The following is a 16,638-nucleotide window of genomic DNA, read 5'->3' on the forward strand; positions in this document are numbered from 1 at the left end:
CAACAGAAAATTGGATTAAAGACTTACTGAGCATGGCCCCGCCCATCAGAACAAGACACAGTTCCCCATCGGTCAGTCTCTCCCATCAGGAAGCTTCCATAAGCCTCTTATCCTTCTCCATCAGAGGGCAGACAGAATGAAAACCATAATCACAGAAAACTAACCAAACTGACCACGTGGACCACAGCCTTGTCTAACTCAACGAAACTATGAGCCATGTCGTGAAGGGCAAAGAGCTTACTCATTGGAAAAGATCCTGATGCTGGGAAAGATTGAGGGCAAGAGGAGAAGGGGCTGGCAGAGGATGAGATTGTTAGAGAGCATCACCAATGACAGAATGGTCATGAATTTGAGCAAACTCCAGGAGATAGTGAAGGACAGGGAAGCCTGCTGTGCTGCCCTGAGGTCACAAAGAGTCAAACATGACTTAGCTATTGAAGAACAGCAAGAAGTTAATCTTCAGTTCCATGGTTGGTTTGTTTCCCTTTCTGTGAAGCCAAATCTCAGAATTGTGGAAGCTTATGTCAGGTCGGAGAAGGCAATGGCACCCCACTCCAGTACTATTGCCTGGAGAATCCCATGGACGGAGGAGCCTGGTAGGCTGCAGTCCATGGGGTCACTGAGAGTTGGACATGACTGAGCGCCCTCACTGTCACTTTTCACTTTCACACATTGGAGAAGGAAATGGCAACCCACTCCAGTGTTCTTGCCTGGAGAGTCCCAGGGACAGGAGAGCCTGGTGGGCTGCTGTCTATGGGGTCGCACAGAGTTGGACACGACTGAAGTAACTTAGCAGCAACAGCATGTCAGGCCAACCAGTCCATCCTAAAGGAAACCAGTCCTGAACGTTCACTGGAAGGACTGATGCTGAAGCTGAAACTCCAATACTTTGACCACGTGATGCGAAGAGCTGACTCATTTGAAAAGACCCTGATGCTGGGAAAGATTGAAGGTGAGAGAGCATGCTGGATGGCATCACCGACGCGATGGACATGAGTCTGAGTCAGCTCCGGGAGTTGGTGATGGAGAGGGAGGCCTGGCGAGCTGCGGTCCGTGGGGTTGCAAACAATCAGACACAACTGAGTGGCTGAACTGAACTGAACAGGAACTGATGCCATGGTGCAGTCTGGTTAGCGTGTAGCTAACTTCTCCACCTGGTAGGGGTCTCGGTATCTTTAAGAGCTCTCAGGATATGGCTCAGAATATTTACTACAGCCCTTGCTGCTGCTGCTGCTAAGTCACTTCAGTCCTTAAGGAGGAGCTAATCCACCTGGTAGGGGTCTCAGTATCTTTAAGAGCTCACAGGATATGGCTCAGAATATTTACTACAGCCCTTGAGGAGGAGCTAAAGATCCTTAACTCTGCTTAATGATTGCTGCTACTGATAAGTCACTTCAGTCGTGTCCGACTCTGTGCGACCCCATAGACGGCAGCCCACCAGGCTCCCCTGTCCCTGGGATTCTCCAGGCAAGAACACTGGAGTGGGTTGCCATTTCCTTCTCCAATGTGTGAAAGTGAAGTCGCCCAGTCGTGTCCGACCCCTAGCCACCCCACAGACTGCAGCCCACCAGGCTCCCCCGCCCCTGGGATTCTCCAGGCAAGAGCACTGGAGCGGCGTGCCGTCGCCTTCCCCGGCTTAATGATTACATTATTACTATTTGGTCTCTTTTGACATCTTTCCTTTGCTTCTGCATGTTCTTACTTCTCTGATGAAACTTACTCTTTGGCTAAGATCTTTCCACAAACAAAAGGCAGGTAGAGGACGTAGAGGGGGCAAGGACAGACGGTGCTGCTCGCGTTCACGGCTTTACACCATCGTAACCCATCTAACCTGACTCATAACCATCCCAGGCAGCATTCGCCTTGAAGATACTAGACCTCGAAGAGCCAGCCTGGTGTTCAGTGTTGACTGCCACATCTGTCCCTGTCAAATTCCTGCAATGAGTCCTCACCTTCATTCAGACCTCAGGGTGTGACTCTATTTGGGAACACAGTCTTTATGGAGGTGATGAGTTAGGATAAGGTTATTAGGGTGGGCCTAATGCAGGATGACTGGTGTCTTTAGAAGAAGCGGAAGTCTGGACAGACACACATATTCACTGGGAGAATTCCACGTGAAGGTGACGGCAGAGATCAAGGTGGGAATGCTTCTATACACCAAGGAAACCTAAAGACGGCCAGTATCCCCAGATACTGGGGAGAGGAAGGAACGGACCCTCCTCCACAGACCTCAGAAGGAACCAACCTCACTGGCACCTGATCTTAGACTTCAGGTCTCCAAAACTGAGAGACCAGAAATTTCTATTGCTGAAGCTGGTACAAATTCCTGGCACCTGGTACAAATTCCTAGGAAATAGAAAAACCTCCAGGGATCTCTGTGGGTCCTTGCAATCTGGGGTTTGAAGACAAAGAATGCCCCCTGCCATCTCAGTCAACAGAAGATGGTGTGGCCAGCAAGCCAGCAGCTGCCCCTGACAGTGCCCCCGAGGGGATTTGGGTCAAAAGAAAGCGGGATAGTGGCCCTAGGTAGGTAAGCTGTATATCACAGGAATGACCGCATTAAGCCCAGATTCTTGCCTCTTTTAATACATAGAAAAGTGCCAAATTCGTTAACTTGAGATATCTGGTTTCCCTCTACTTGGCAGAAATCTTTTGATGTTAACTACCTGGGCTTTTTGGGGGGTTGTTGTTTGTTTGCCTTTTTTGCAAAAATTCCTGTATATCCTGGCTCCTCCCTTACCCCTGAGGACAGTCTTCAGACCTACCTGAGAGACTGTATCCAGGCTGAAGTCCTCAGTAAAGCCCCAAATAAAGCGTAATTCTGAATGTTTAGGTTCTACATTTCTTTTTTCCATCTATATTTTTGCTCTCATGGCCATTGGTTTTAGGCCTAAATGAAGTTCAGAGGTGATGGGTCAGACCTTCACCTTTTATTAAGCACCTCAATTTCGGAATATCGTTGCTTCAGCGGCAGGCAAACTGCCCCACCCCCATGTATCCTGGAGGCCCCTGGTATCTTGTCCAGGTCCCAGCACTCAAGGACTTTGGTGATGTCACACACTGCCTCTCTTTTTCCATCTTTCAGGATTTTTCCTAAGAATTCAAAATTCATTGTCTGGTTTCTTGTTCAGCCTCCTTCATCCAAGGACTACTTTTAGCACTTGGAGTACATTAGTGAAAAACAAAAATACTCTCACAGGGCTTGCATTTTGGTGGAGAGAGACAGACAATAAAACAAAAGCATAAAACATAAGTGAATGACGTGCAGCTGATCCTTGAGAGACACGCTGGTTAGAGGTACCGACCCTCTGCTGCTGCGGCTGCTGAGTCGCATCAGTCGTGGCCGACTCTGTGCGACCCCAGAGACGGCAGCCCACCAGGCTCCCCCGTCCCTGGGATTCTCCAGGCAAGAACCCTGGAGTGGGCTGCCATTGCCTTCTCCAATGCGTGACAGTGAAGCCCTCTGCACAGCCATAAATTTCTCGTAACTTTCAGTTTGCTCTTGGTGTCAACGATTCCCCATGTGTGTCGATTCAACCAACCTTGGATTACGTCTTATGGCAGTGCCTATTCATTGAAAAAAATCCTAGTATCAGTGGAATCCAAATCCTTGTTGTTCAAGAGTCAACTGTGATTTTGAGAACGAGCTTACTATTGCCAGGGGATGGATGGGGGCAGGGATAGTTAGGGAGTCTGGGATGGACAGGTACACACTGCTGTAGTTAAAGTGGGTAATCAACAGGGACCTCCCTGTAGCACATGAAACTCAGCTCACTGCTATGTGGCAGGCTGGATGGGAGGGGGGATTTGGGGGAGAATGGAACATGTATGTGTAGGGCTACTCACCTGAAACTCTCACAACATTATTTATTAATCAGCTACACACCGATAGAAAATAAAAAGTTTAAAAAAAGAGTCAACTGTGGAATATTAGGTGGTGATGAAGCAAGAGGGAACAAGGCAGCAGTGATGGGTGGGGGTGGTGGGAGTGTCACGGGGAAGAAGGCTGCTGCTGGACTTGCTCCCACGGGACAGTCAGCGCTCAGAGAAGTTTTCTGAAGCTGTTGATAATTAGAAGTGTCAGCCTATGATCAGTGGTTGTTTCCAATATCAGGGTCATGGTTGAACTTCTTCTATACTCTCTGTTTCCTAATTTGTTTTTGCTCTGCTTTTTAAAGAAACTAGTTTGAAAATACATTTACAAAAGGAAGTGTTAGTTGCTCAATCATGTCCAACTCTTTGCAACCCCATGAACTCCAGCCCATCAGGCTCCTCTGTCCATGGGATTCTGCAGGCAAGAATACTGGAGTGGGTAGTCATTTGCTTCTCCAGGGGATCTTCCTGACCCAGGGACTGAACTCGGTTATTCTGCATTGCAGAAAGTTTCTTTATAGTCTGAGGCACCAGGGAAGCCTACAAAAAGAAACTTCTGTAATAAATGAATAAACAGAAACTTCAGTCAAACAGTGTCAGGGGACCAGAAGCGTGCGTTATCACATCCTATAAGGATAGAAGAGCCCGGTGGGAAGAAGGGAAGACACTCCGCATCCTTCCTGGTAAGGACTCAGCCCATGAAAAGCCACAGACTCTTTGTTTCCTAGAGCCCTTCCGACTGTACACAGCCAGCAGCTCTGGTGGAGATTATTGAAGACTTCTGGTCCAGGTGGGAATATCTGAGAGGTACCCTAGATTAGAAAAGCAGAAGTAGCGGTGAGGGCAGGACCAGCTACCAAATTTGTGGGTCCCCGTGCAGGATAAAATGCAGGATTCCAAGTCATTAACAATTTGAGATGGCTGGAGCAGAGCAGTAAACTAGGTGCAGTGCCCACTGGGACTCTGCCTGGGTCACAAGCCCAGGAAGCCAGCCCTGGGTGAGGGGATAAGTGCCCTGAGAGTCCCATTGGTGGCCAGTGTTTCACTGACCCACCTCTGGGCTGGCAACACAGGAGAAGAACGTATCTCACTAGAGGCTTGGACTATAGACCCAACAAACACCAGGAACACACTTCTGTTTTTCCCCAAAAGGCCAACAGGAGTTGCCCTTACCCAGTGTGGGAGAGGTGGAAGGCTGGGTTTTGCTTGCAATAATGACAGAGGCAGACATGTCAGGCCCAGTGCTTTATCTGTGATCCCTTTTACTTCAACAAGCCTGTGCACTTGGTACCAAAGAGACCTCTACTTCGATGAGGTTACTGGGGCTCGGGGGAGTGGTGGTGGTGGGGCTGACTCAGCCAGCCTGACGCTGCAGTTCGTGTTTTCACGTCCTTACACTTGTGCTACTGTATTAGCACTAGTGAGTTCTCACAGTAGAAGGACCTGGGGTAATGTGAGTGCTTATGCCCGGGTGTGCATGAGTACATGTACAAACACACACATATGCGCATAGTTTGCCAAGTGAACTGCTTTATTCAGAAGAGCCAGCCAGGGGTGGAGCTGTTGCAGTTTAACGTGACTTTGGACTTGAAGAAAAGCAGAAAACGAGGAAAAATCCTGCTGTCCAAAAAAGCAGAGGAAAGGGGCCAGTATACACACCCAGGCTTTGAGCTTCTCATTCTGCATGGAAAGTTTCTGTCTGGAGAGAGAAGGACTCCTGGCTGGTCTCTAGGGTGGGAGAGGGGTTTTCCTTCATTTGCCAAGGAACATGGCTAGGGTAGAGAGTCGGGTGCTAGGGAAGGAGACAGCGTTTGGCGGTAAGGCTTCCAGGATGGGGGGCCCTCAGCACGCGGGGGCAGTCCCTCGGCACTGAAACCTGTTGTAGAAGCGGAACTTTTTATCATAGGTCTTCAGGTTTGTTGCAAAGCAATTGGCAGCTATTTTATCACATTGGCACAGTTGACTCTTGCAATCATCCGTATCCTCTGAAATCACAATAAATAAACAGAATGGATGTTCATTAATAGTCTATGGATTTTTATGGGAATTCTTGGGGGGAAAGACAACTCCTTGTCTCCCAGGGTTTCTAGTCTGAGACAAGCACCGATGTCCAGGTATTTCTGACTGCTGGGGAGACAGAATTCCTGGCCTCAGGAAGCCCACAGCCCGTCTCATGGGGACACCAGCAGTCATGCACTGGGATTCTGTGAAAAGCCTTGCTGTTGGACACTTTCTTCTCCCCAGCAGATGTGTGCAGGCCCATAGCCCCTGGCCCCTGAGGTCTGGGAGCGGGTCTTGATAGGGAGCCAGTCATGACCATCCCTGTTTCCTTTGTGGTGATTAGTGTGGGGAAGCACGTGACCTTGCCCTGACCAATGAGCCACAAGGGAAAGTCTGCTGGGCACTTCCGGGAAGGATGGATTTCCTCTCTCAAAGAGAAAGACGTGGAAAGGGAAAACCTCTTCTGCAGAGTGAAGCCATAACCCTTGGAGCCCTTGACTGTGCCTTGGAATCACATTGCCAACGTGGCAGAGCAGAAGGTTGGGAAAGGACTGGATCCCTGGCAACACAGCTGAGGAGCTGCCCCCGCCCCGGCACTGCCCTCTCCCAGATTCTGTTACAGGAGAGTCAGACTTCTTCAGTCTCTGAGCCTCTGTTAGGTGGGCATCTTGTTGCTTGTCACCCAGAGCCTGCTAAAGCCACAGAGCCCTGTGGAAGGCCATGATGGGAAGACATGATTTCTGATCTTAGAGACCTCAGGCTGTTGAGGAATGGTCCATGGTTTCTCAAAACCTCACTCACGGGTCAGCAGGTCTGGGGCACCAGACAATTCCTTCCAGCCACCACCCATCTGTCTCCTCCCCTCCACAGCCAAACTTGCTCTAGAATCTTGTCTACCCTTCCTGTCTCTGCTTCACTTCCCACCCACCTTCCAACCCGCTCTAATCTGGCTTTGCCCTCACAGATCCATGGAAACAACTCCCACTGAGGTCCTCAGTGGTCTTTCTGTCTCTAAACCCAAGGAGCCCGTCAGCCCTTGTCCTGAGGACCCCTCTGTTAACCCTCTCCTCCTGGCCAACTCCTTGACCTGCTCGTCTCCTCTCCTCCTTCTCTGACTGTCCACCCCCTGTCTCCTTTCTTGGCCTTTAAACACCAGATGGGTGGGTACCTCCAACACTCCTCTCTCTGCCTCCTGAATCTGTTCAGACTGTCCCTTAAGCTGCGAGTTTGTTCATGGGCAGCCTGCTGCCCATCTCCCTGGATGTTCTGGAAGCTTCCAAACTCAACACGCTCCCAGCGGAGCCCCTCCTGCCCTCTCCTACCGGGCCCTCCTCAGTTGTACCACCAACGCAGCAGTGCAGCCAACCAACAAGTCCCAGGAACCCTGCCCAGTCCACCTCCGAGCTCCACTGATTGTATCTCAAAGATATTTGACCGGACTTTCCACCTCTTCCATCCTGACCGCCTTTGCTATACGTCAAGCTCTCCCCGTCTCTTCTGTACGATGGCAACAGCCTTTTCCCGGCTCCCCCTTCTATGTATCTCCATCCACACTTGGCCAGAGCCTCTGAAATGCAGTTCTGGGTTCCAGCTCCTTTCCTTAAGGACTGTCTGCCGCTTCAGGACCAAAATTTAAGTACAACATGGCCTTGGGAGCTTGGCCTCGCCCCTCCCTGTCTCTCCAGCATCCTCGCTCATCCTTCGGCCTCTTCCTCGCGTCTCCTTTCTGCAGCCCGGAATGCCTGCAGTTCCTTCTGGCCCGCTGGACTCTTGTTGGGACGCTCGCAGTGCTCCTTTCCCCTGACTCCTCTCAGCCTTGAAGACTCGGTTTAGAATTCACCATCTTCAGGGAGCTTCCTTGAGCCGCAGGCTGTATTCAGAGCCCCGCCAGCTGTCTTACCTCCTAGCGGAGTCTACCGTGTTGTATGCTGGTTTTCTTTACCTCCCGTTCACTGTGAGATTCTTGAGGCAGGGACACTGTCCCTTCATATCTACCTTTGGCCCTCGGCGGAGTGTCTAGGAGGAGAAAATGAGCCAAGGAGGCTGAGAGGAGTGTCAGACTCCTTCTTACCACAAATGATCTGGTCCTCTTGGTAAGTAACGTTGTATTTCAGGAACTTGGTGCGACACCCACGACTCTTCAGGTTTCTGTAGCAACAGTCACGCGCTCTGCAACACCTGTGACAAGACCGTGCTCTTGGGGCTGCCTCCCCAGGCTCCAGGCAGCCCGGTGTCCTGTGGTCTCAGGCCCGCGCTCTGGGCAGAGACCCCCGGACATGGGTACAGTCTAGAGCAGCATGTTTAACAGTCTGCTTGCTTCTTCAGCCGGGACTTCCTGGGGTTCTGTGCAAATGGGATAACAGGAGCTTTCCAGCTCCTGGCCCCCCTGGGGCCACAAGTGGGCAGAGGGCAGGGAGGGCTGGGGTGGCCTCACCAGTCTGTGGCATCCTTGGGAGTTCCTCTGCCACGCGCTCCACAGTAGCAGCCGTAGAGGCTGTAACTGGTCACAGGCTCCTTTCCTGTGGTGAACTTGATCATTTTCCGGAAATCCAGCAAACCTCCATGGACCTGCAGCAGGCCTGGAAGGACAGCAGCTGGTGATGGGGCCTGGGACCCTACGACCTCCCTCTGCCTCTCCCTGCCACCCCCTTGCCCCCACTTCTGAGAAAGGGCCAGATGCGGTGGGAAGGGAAGCTGGGGGATGAGGGTGCCTCCCTCCCTGGGCTGAGGCCCTTGTGGCCAGAGGTCAGGTTCAACTCTTACCGATGGCCATGATCACTGCCAGCAGCAGGAGGGTCTTCATGCTGAGGGTGAGGGTTCTGTGGGGGAGAAATACAGACAGACCAGCCTACATCCTCTGACAGGTGGTCCAGCTTCTGCCCCGGCCCTGCTGTCCTGTTCATATTCAACGATCTTGATGACGAGAGTCCTTAAAGGAGATCACAGACACGTTCATCCATCCCGGGGGGATCCAGCGGGACTGCCTTATCGGGCACACAGGACACGCGGAGGGGGCGCTTCCCAGCTTCGTTAAACATTTCACTGGTCGGAACCACCTCTCCCCCACGATACACTGCTGAGACCTCCATGCTCCTCATCCTCCTGAGAATTCCTGGGAGGTTGTGACAGGGTCATCCCACCAAACTGGGAGATCCCACCACCAAACTGGGAGATCCCACCAAAAAACTGGGATATCCCAGAGGTGTAGGCTGTGCCTCCCCCAGTAGATGCAGCTTGTCACCCCACACTGGAGCCAAGGCTTGGGAATCCCGCCCATGGGGTTGGATCCTCAGTGTTTTTCTCCAAAATTAAAGCAGCACCTCCTCCTTCACCCTCACACTTAGAACACACATCTACACTCATACATGTGCACGTGTGCACACACTCCATGCTCACCTGCTAGTGCAGACATCAGTGTGCACAATATATTCACGCTCCCACACAACACACCTGTGCACGGATCCCTTCTTGTCTCACCAAACCAGGCACGTGCAGGCTTGTGCTCATGGGTGCCTGCATGTACATACACACACCTGTACACAGACACACTCACACACACCAGTACACACACTCACACACACCTGTATACACACTCACACACACCAGTACACACACTCACACACACCTGTACACACACTCACACACACCTGTATACACACTCACACACACCTGTATACACACTCACACACACCAGTACACACACTCACACACACCTGTATACACACTCACACACACCAGTACACACACTCACACACACCAGTACACACACTCACACACACCTGTACACAGACACACTCACACACACCAGTACACACACTCACACACACCTGTATACACACTCACACACACCTGTATACACACTCACACACACCAGTACACACACTCACACACACCTGTATACACACACACACCTGTATACACACTCACACACACCTGTACACTCACACACACCAGTACACACACTCACACACACCTGTACACACACTCACACACACCTGTATACACACTCACACACACCTGTACGCTCACACACACCAGTACACACACTCACACACACCTGTATACACACTCACACACACCTGTATACACACTCACACACACCTGTATACACACTCACACACACCAGTACACACACTCACACACACCTGTATACACACTCACACACACCTGTATACACACTCACACACACCTGTACACAGACACACTCACACACACCTGTATACACACTCACACACACCAGTACACACACTCACACACACCTGTACACTCACACACTCACATGCACACGTGTACACACACACGCACACTCACACACACACATTCACACATACACCAGTACACACACACAGGACACAGCCACTCATCAAAGTGGGCAGTCATCAGGGACTGAGTATTCGCTTCTGGATATCTGCTTCTCAGAGGATGTCAAGTTGACTTCTTAAAGTGACTGCCTTGTCTATTCTGAACTCTAGTTAAACAGTTGAGCCCTCTGGGAGCTTGGGGTTTGGTGGGATAGGGGATGGGGTGGGGATACCGCCAGTTACTGGACTAAGAGTTTGGCATGACTCAGCCCCTAGGCAATCCTCTTTTTTCTTCTTATCAGCTGGCAGGACAGAGCTGAGGATAGAAAAAAACTTATGTGCCATTAGCCGATGCCAAAATTTTAGAATATTTTGTCATCTTTCCAGTGGGTCTTACTCCTGAGTGAATACATTCCCATAATAGAGTCTGGGTGTGACCTTCCTGAACCCACTTCCAGGAGAGGGCAATGGCCATCTGCTGTTGAACAAGGTTTTGTTTTTTTTTTAAATATGCTATTTGGGAATAAGAAGCATGGCATTTACTGGTATTCATTCATTCCATAAACCTGCCATTCACAGGAAGTACGTTCTAAGCCTCAGCAAAGTCCCAGGAATCATGGAAGCCTCTCAGGAGGTGGTGAGAACTTGTCCAGCAGGAAAAGGACCACAGTGGGGCAGATGGTCCCTCCCCAGACTGAGGACAGAGTTTCTACCTTCACTTCTTGTTCCTCTTTCTTCTCCTCTCCTCCCCATCCCCATCTGGGAAAATGTCAGACTGTCCTGGCATTTCCCTCCCCTGAAACTGCTGCCACCTCATCCCCAGTGCTTGCCTGTTTGGAGACGGGGCTGGCTGCTCTCGCTTCCTCGGCCTCAGGGAGACAATGATTGTAGCTTTCATTTCAAAAACAGATGCCCTTTTCCTGCCCTCTGACACTGCTAAGAATTTGGTTCCCATAACCTTTAGTTAACACTCTCCAACACACCCCTACCAAAAGCCAGTGTGCCAAAGCTATGGTGCCCATCCCCATTCAGCCTGCTCCCCCCACATTCTCCGGGTCCCCATCCAGGTTAGACTCAGGAGACTGAATCTGGCCAGAACACACGTGGGCATCAATGCTGATGCCCACTGCCAGGCTGCAATGAGATGAAAACCGTATACAACGCCTCAGTCTTTCTCCACCCCTCCTGGTGGAAGCAGAGGATGGAGGCAGCTGGGATCCCTCAGTCACTGGAGGACACCTTGTTGGACACCTTGGAGGACACCTGTTGGAGACAGTTCTGCAGACCCTCAGTGGTCTTTGCCTGGGCGAGAAATACAAGTTGGTTGTGTTAAGCCGCTGATCCTTGAGATCAGTGACTAGCACAACTGTTGCATGGTGATCGCAACCCCTCAGTAGCCAGCGTGGTGGCCGGACCAGACAGTAGGGTTGTTACCACTGCACGATGCCCTTCAGCAATGATCAGCAGAGAACTCTGAAAGAATAAAGGTCTATTACTTACAGGACCTGGAAGTTACACGGCGCACCTGGGATCCCACAGCAGGTCAGGGGCAGACAGAAAGCTGGGGATCACTGGCCTGTGGTTCTGCTTTTATTGGGGTTGAAGGCGGGGCCTAGGGTTTTGTGTGCTCTCCCCTTATTGGTGAATCTAAACCATGTGAGCGTCAGTGTAAAGCAAGAGAAGAGGAACAATAGGTGACCCCAAAGAACCAAATTATCCAAAATCTCTAATACAAAGGAGCCTTAGTGAGGGGAGGCATATGGCCCTGGCAAGGTCACTATAGGCATGTGGCTGGCAAGGTGTTTATTCTAGATAGCCATCACTGAAGCGGATACCTAGCAATCAGAGGACATCAGGCACTTATCAAAGCTTGTCAGGTACTAATTGAAGGTTATCAGGAATTTACTTTACAAAAACCCAAACAAACCCTCCCCAAACAACTGTTAGGATGTTACAGAACCCAGGTCCCGGCTGCTCACTGCTCAGAAGCCAACAAAGAGGCCAGTTGGTAGAAAGGAAAGCTTGCTTTATTTTGGATGCTGACAACCTGGTGGTGGGTGGTGCAGAGGATGGATGTCTGTCCAAATGCCTGCTCTCCTCACTAGACAATCAGGTGGCAGGAGCTTTCATAGACAGAGGAACCCAGGGGTGGTGGTTTAGTGACTAAGTCATGTCTGACTCTTGTGACCCCCAACAACTGTAGCCTGCCTGGCTTCTCTGTCCAAAGGGATTTCCCAGGCAAGAATACTGAAGCAGGTTGCCACTTCTTTCTGTAGAGGATCTTCCCAACCCAGAGATTGAACCTGGGTCTCCCGCATCGCAGGCGTGTTTCTTTACCGACTGAGCCACCAGGGAAGCCCATAAGGCCGAGGAGAGGGGCTACACACAGATACAGTACAGCCAGCTCTGATATCATCTTGGAATTGGTCATCAGTGGTCTAACCAGTGTCATCCCGATTCTTTCAGGTGCAAGAAATCTCTAGTTCCAGGCTTGGTTGGTTTCCACTTCCGTGAGGACAGTTCTCAGAATTGTGGCAGCTGATATCACAGCTAGAGCTAACTTCTTCCACCTGGTGGGGGTTTCAGCACCTATGCATTAGCGTGCAGGCGATGACTCTGAAGACTGTCTGCAGCCTGAGCAGTGCAGGCGATGACTCCAAAGACTGTCTGCAGCCTGAGCAGTGCAGGCGATGACTCCGAAGACTGCAGCCTGAGCAGTGCAGGCGATGACTCCGAAGACTGTCTGCAGCCCGAGCAGTGCAGGCGATGACTCCGAAGACTGTCTGCAGCCTGAGCAGTGCAGGCGATGACTCCGAAGACTGTGCAGCCTGAGCAGGCACTGGACGTCCTTGGCCTGCTCCCTGGCTACATTATGATCAGTTGGTCTCCTTTGCTCCTTCTTGTGCTCACTTCTCTGATTAAACTTATTCTCTGGCTGAGGTTTTTGCACAGACAAAAGGCAGGCAGAGGATGTAGCGGGGCGAAGACCAGAGGGTCCCGCTCGGGTTCAAGGCTTGACACCACAGTAACCCAGCTATACAGACTCCCTGCCATCCCAGGCAGCATTCGTCTTGAAGATACAGTTGCCTTGAAGAGCTAGACCTGTATTAAGGGCTGACATGTGTTCCCACCAAATTCCTACGCTGAAGTCCTGACCTCCAGTAAGACCTCAGGATGTGACTCTATTTGGAAAAAGGATCTTTGTGGAGATGATGAGTTAGGATAAGGTTAGGGAATGGCAACCCTCTCCAGCATGCTTGCCTGGAGAATCCCATGGAAAGAGGAGCCTGGTGGGCTACAGTCCATGGGATCACAAAGAGTCCGACATGACTGAGTGACTAACACTATTAGGGTGGGCCTAATGAAGATGACTTAAAAGAAGGGAAAGTTTGGATGCAGACACACATCTTCACTGGGAGAATTCCACACGAAAGTGAAGGCCGAGATCGAGGTGGGGATGCTTCTATACACCAAGCAATCCTGAAGATGGCCAGGTCACCACCAGAGCCTGGGGAGAGGAAGGAACAGACCCTCCCCCACAGACCTCAGAAGGAACCAACCTCACTGACACCTTGATCTTAGACTTCTGGGCTCCAGAACTGAGAGAGCAGATATTTCTGTTGCTTAAGCTGCTCAGGTGGCAGTGTGTGTGCTAAGTCCCTTCAGTCGGTCCAGCTCTTTGGGACCCCACGGACTGTAGCCCACGAGTCTCCTCTGTCCTTGGGACTCTCCAGGCAAAAATACTGGAGTGGGTTGCCATTTCCTCCTCGAGAGGATCTTTCTGAGCCAGGAATTGAACCCATGTCTCTATATCTCCTGTACTGGCAGGTGGGTTCTTTACCACTGGCACCAGCTTGTGGTACCTGGTACACCACCCTAGCAAATAATAGAACCTCTGGGGATCTCTGTAGGTCTGTGAAATCTGGGCTGTTGGACAAAGAATGCCCCTGCCCTCTCAGTAAAATAGGATGTGTGCCCATCAAGGCATCAGCCGCTACTGACAGTACCCCCCGAGGGGACTCAGGATGGGAACAGGGTCCTGGCCCTAGGTAGGAAGGTGCACATCACAGGGGCAATATCCTTAAACCCAGACTCTTGCCTCTTCCCATATATAGAAAAACACTAAATTCGTCAACTTGAGATGTCTGGTATTTCTTTAGTTGGGAGAATCTTTTGAAGATTGACTACCAAGTTTTCTTTGCTCTTGTTTATTTATTTATTTTTGAAAAACCTCCTATATATCCTGGCTCCTCCCTTACCCCTGAGGACAGTCCTCAGAGCTAGTGAAAGACTGTATCTGGGCTGAAGTCCTCAGTAAAGCTCCAAATAAAACATATTTCTCAACGTTTAGTTTCTACATTTTTTTTTTTTTCCATCAACAGGTTTTTGCTCTCATGGCCATTTGCTTTAGGCCTAAATGAAGTTGAGAGGTGATGGGCCAGACCTTGGCCTTTGATAAGCGACTCAGCTTCACAACTGTTGCTTCTACAGCAGGCAGACTGCCCCACCCCTTACATCCTGGTGGCCCCCGGTATCATGTCCAGGTCCCCGCACTCAAGGACTCTGGTGATGTCACACTGCCTCTCCTTTTCCATCTTTTCAGGGTTTTCTCCTAAGAATTCAAAGCCCATGGTTTAGCATCTTGTTCAGCCACCTTCATCCAAGAGTGTTTAAGCATTTGGAGTGTAGTGTGAAAAAACAAGAATACTCTCATGAGGCTTACCTTCTAGTGTAGAGAGGCAAACAATGAAGCAAAAGCCGTAATAGGTGAATGATATACAGTTGACCCTTGGAAGACACAGGGGTTGGGTCACTGAGCTTCTGCACAGTCAGAATCTGTGCATAGCTTTGCAGTGGGCTCCTGGTGTCCATGATTCCCCATATATATGGGTTCAACAAACCGCGGATTATGTATTACCGCAGTGCCTGCTCATTGAAAAAAATCCTAGTGTACACAGACCTGCACAACTCGAATCCTGTTGTTCAAGAATCACCCGTGACTTCGAGAACGCGCTAATGGTTGCTGGGAGAAAGGCTGGGGAAGGGATAGTTAGGGAGTTTGGGATGGACACGTACGCCCTGCTATATTTAAGATGGATAAGTTCCATCAAGTTAGGAGGCTTCAAGTTAGGAGGCTGGACGGGAAGGGTGTTGGGGGAGAATGGGTACACGTGTGTGCATGGCTGAGACCTTTCGCTGCTCACCTGCAACTGTCACAATATTGTTAATTGGCCATACCCCATAGGAAATAAAGGGTTAAAACATAGAGTCAACTGTGGAATATTAGGTGAAGCAAGAAGGAGACGGCAGCAGGGATGGAGGGATGTGGCGAGAGTCACGGGTAAGACGGCTGCTGCTTCACAGAGGGTGGGTGTGTTCACGCGTGGCAGCCACCACTCAGAACGGGCTCTTCAACTTTTAACAATCCGAAGAGTCAAGACTCCGTGGTTGTTTCCAGTATCAGGATTATGGCTGAACGTCTTCTGTACTCTGTTTCCTAATCTTCCCTTTGTGAGGAAAAAATATTCATTACTCTTCTTTAAAAAATAACAACAGCAAACCTAATTTAGGAATATATTTACAAGAAAGTTATGTAAGAAACGAATGAACAGAAGCCTCATTGAAATACAGTCAGGCGACCAGAAGGGGGAGCTCTCACATCCTGTAAGGACAGAAGAGCCCAGTGGAAAGAAGGAAGGAAAGACTCCCTTCTCAAAAAGGCTCAGCCCATGAAAAGACACGGACTCTGTTTCCTAGAGCCCCTTCCCTCTGTACACGGCCAGCGGCTCTGATGCCGATTATTAAAGAATTCTGGCCCAGGTGGGAATATCTCAGAGGAACCCAGGAAAACAAGAGGGGAATTAGCATCCCACTGAGGGTAGGGCCAGCTGTGTAATCTGTGGGTCCAGTGCAGAATTAAATACAGGATTCCACACCATGAACAACACTGCGATGCTGGGACAGAGTCGTAGACTAGGCGCCGTGCCCACTGGGCCTCTGCCTGGGTCACAAGCCCAGGAAGCCAGCCCTGGTGAGGGGACAAGCGCCCTGAGGGTCCTGGTGGTGGTCTGAATTCCCAGTACATTGACCCACCTTCAGCAGGCTGGCAACGTGGGAGAAGACCATACCTTACAGGAGACGGGACTGTACCTCCCCCAGATCGAGAGCAGTCCTGCTGTTTGCCCCCAGCTGGCCAGCAGGAGCTGCTCTTGCCCAGGGAAGGAGGCTGGAAGCCCGGGTTTTACTCCTGGTGAGAAGCACAGATGCGGACACGCCAGGCCCAGTGCTCCACACCCAGTACCCCTTTCCCACCTCTAACAAGCCTGTGCGCTTGGCTCCAAAGTGGGGTCTGCTTAGATAAGGGCACTGGGCTTGTGGAAGTGGTGGTGGGGATCTGACTCAGCCGTTCTGACTCTCAAGCTGCTATTTTCAACCCTTTACACTTGGCTGCCTTGTACTAGTT

General features: G+C 50.7%; 1 protein-coding gene across 1 annotated transcript; it reads right to left on the minus strand.

Moving 5' to 3' along the window:
* Positions 1 to 5,467: 5,467 nt before the first annotated feature.
* On the minus strand, positions 5,468 to 11,130 carry LOC148778444 (phospholipase A2, membrane associated). Its single transcript, XM_088841608.1, has 5 exons — positions 11,006 to 11,130; positions 8,638 to 8,693; positions 8,309 to 8,453; positions 7,946 to 8,052; positions 5,468 to 5,858 (listed from the first exon to the last, which is right to left on the minus strand). The coding sequence occupies exons 1-5, from the start codon at positions 11,128 to 11,130 to the stop codon at positions 5,716 to 5,718; spliced, it is 576 nt and encodes a 191-aa protein (XP_088697734.1). The 3' UTR covers positions 5,468 to 5,715.
* Between the last annotated feature and the right edge of the window lie 5,508 nt (positions 11,131 to 16,638).

Source organism: Moschus berezovskii, chromosome 2 (genome assembly GCF_049115385.1).
Source record: "Moschus berezovskii isolate FMDL1 chromosome 2, NW_MosBer_1.0, whole genome shotgun sequence".
NCBI lineage: Eukaryota > Metazoa > Chordata > Mammalia > Artiodactyla > Moschidae > Moschus > Moschus berezovskii.

Excerpts from the sequence above, each read along its gene's own strand:
- LOC148778444 (XM_088841608.1), bottom strand. The coding sequence starts at position 11,130 with ATGGGAACCAAATTCTTAGCAGTGTCAGAGGGCAGGAAAAGGGCATCT. Across the intron at positions 8,694-11,005 it reads CCAGCCCCGTCTCCAAACAG|AACCCTCACCCTCAGCATGA; the intron begins GCAAGCACTGGG and ends TCTCCCCCACAG. Across the intron at positions 8,454-8,637 it reads GGCAGTGATCATGGCCATCG|GCCTGCTGCAGGTCCATGGA; the intron begins GTAAGAGTTGAA and ends CTGTCCTTCCAG.